Raw genomic sequence first — 1,976 nt, 5'->3', positions numbered from 1 at the left:
TCTATCTGAATGCCTTCCTTCGACACAATATAACCCAAAAAGGTCATATGATCTGTTAAAAAGTGACACTTCTTGGCGTTGGCACACAATTTCTGCTCCCTCAAGGTCTCAAATACCCTTTTCAAGTGCTACAAGTATTGCTCAATCAAAGCACTAAAAACCAAAAAATCATCGAAATAAATGACAACAAATTGGCCAATAAAAGGACGAAAAACCTTATTCATCAACCTCATAAAAGTGCTCGGCGCATTAGACAACCTGAAGGGCATCACTATCCACTCATATAGACCATCTCTAGTCTTAAATGCCATCTTCCACTCATCTCTAGGTCGCATCCTAATATGATGATAACCACTCCTCAAGTCTATCTTCGAAAAGATAGTCGCCCCATGTATCTGATTAATCAAATCATCAAATCATGGGATAGGATATCGATACTTGATTGTGATTTTGTTGACAGCTCTGCTATCTATGCACATCCTCCACGACCCATCTTTCTTAGGAACCAACAAGGCCCGCATTGCACAGGGACTCATGCTCTCTCGGATTGCGTCTTTCTCTAACAGCGCCTGCACTTGTCTCTGTAGCTCCTCATGTTCCTTAGGATTCATTCTGTAAGCTATCTTATGGGGAATAACAGCTCCCGGAATGAAATCAATACAATGCTGGATGTCTCTTGTGGGCGGCAACCCAAGTGGCATCTCTTCCGGTACGACATCAGCAAACTCCTTAAGCAAGGGCAGAACTTGGGTAGGAATTTCGGGACTGTCAGAATTCCGCTCCATCATCACGATGGCAAAAAGCTCAGGGGCGTTCACTGTCTCTTCTTGAAATTTTGACCTAGACAGCAGATTATTCTTCACATCCTTTTTCAAATCTAAAGGACCTAGGGTAATGGTTCGGCCATCCTTCTTGAAGGTGTAGGTATTTCTAAAGCCATCATGCTGTGTCTTTCTGTCAAACTTCCATGACCTCCCCAATAGAATATGGCAAGCATCTATTGGGACTGTCATGCCCCGTACCCCACGAGGTGCGAGCATCCCACATTCGGTCGTTTTTTATGCAACGCTCCCAGGATGCGTCGCCGACCCAACACCCAATCAGAGATAAGGCACATGTGGAAACAACGTATATAAATATATATATATACACCCGTACAAAACAACACACGTGAGACCAAGGTAGAACAACCATCAAACAAGAATATACACTTGTACTATTATAGTAAAAACCTTTTTTACACTATCCTTTTGAACAACTCCAAAAACCTACAGCAGTCAACTGCCACTATATCAAAAAGGGTAAGTGGCACTGGTGGTTAGGCTAACTAGGGTATGAACGCCATTCAAAAGAGACGGTCTTCGCTTCCCAGGGTACCGGCCTGCTCTAGGGCTCCCAGTCACGGTTTGAGGACTCCGATGAATCGCCCGATGGTTCCTCTGAAGACTCCTCCGAATCCATGGCCTGTGCTCGCTCATCCTCGGCTGCGATCCTCTCGTCTTCCGAATCTAGCTCTAACTCTGGGTCCAGATAAAGACCTAACTCGTCATCTTCCTCAGCTCCTATCTCCATATCGGACCATACCTCGGCGACCTCTCCAATTTCTTCCTCATCATCTATGTCCATGTCTTCGAGTTCCTCTTCCTCGTCATCGAGCTGATCAGGATCTTCGGTGATTACTTGAGGCTCCCCATGCATGGGCTCATCCAAGCCGTCTACGTCATACACATCCTGAGGATTGACTATCTCACCATCAGCCATTCGTGGAATCATCAATCCATCTTGGTCGACCGGCACATCAAAAGTCCTAAGGGGTTGCCCTAGGTTTCCGTCTGCATATCGTAAGCACCATGCCACGTACTCCTGGGTCTGATGAAAGTACTCTCCCACGTGTATAAACACCACGGACCGGTATCTTACGTATGATTCCCCATTTCCTGCAGGGTAGGTACTGGTATACTAGTGTATATGTACAG

General features: G+C 45.5%; 1 protein-coding gene across 1 annotated transcript; it reads right to left on the bottom strand.

The window, feature by feature from the left end:
• Positions 1 to 1,386: 1,386 nt before the first annotated feature.
• LOC115693889 (uncharacterized) lies at positions 1,387 to 1,761 on the bottom strand. The gene has a single exon (XM_030620951.1). The coding sequence runs from the start codon at positions 1,759 to 1,761 to the stop codon at positions 1,387 to 1,389; it is 375 nt and encodes a 124-aa protein (XP_030476811.1).
• Between the last annotated feature and the right edge of the window lie 215 nt (positions 1,762 to 1,976).

Source organism: Syzygium oleosum, unplaced genomic scaffold (genome assembly GCF_021117445.2).
Source record: "Syzygium oleosum isolate NSW1041296 unplaced genomic scaffold, Sole_v2.1 Sole_v2.54, whole genome shotgun sequence".
Taxonomy (NCBI): Eukaryota; Viridiplantae; Streptophyta; class Magnoliopsida; order Myrtales; family Myrtaceae; genus Syzygium; species Syzygium oleosum.
This window is presented reverse-complemented; position numbering and strand designations above follow the sequence as displayed.

Excerpts from the sequence above, each read along its gene's own strand:
- LOC115693889 (XM_030620951.1), bottom strand. The coding sequence starts at position 1,761 with ATGGCTGATGGTGAGATAGTCAATCCTCAGGATGTGTATGACGTAGAC.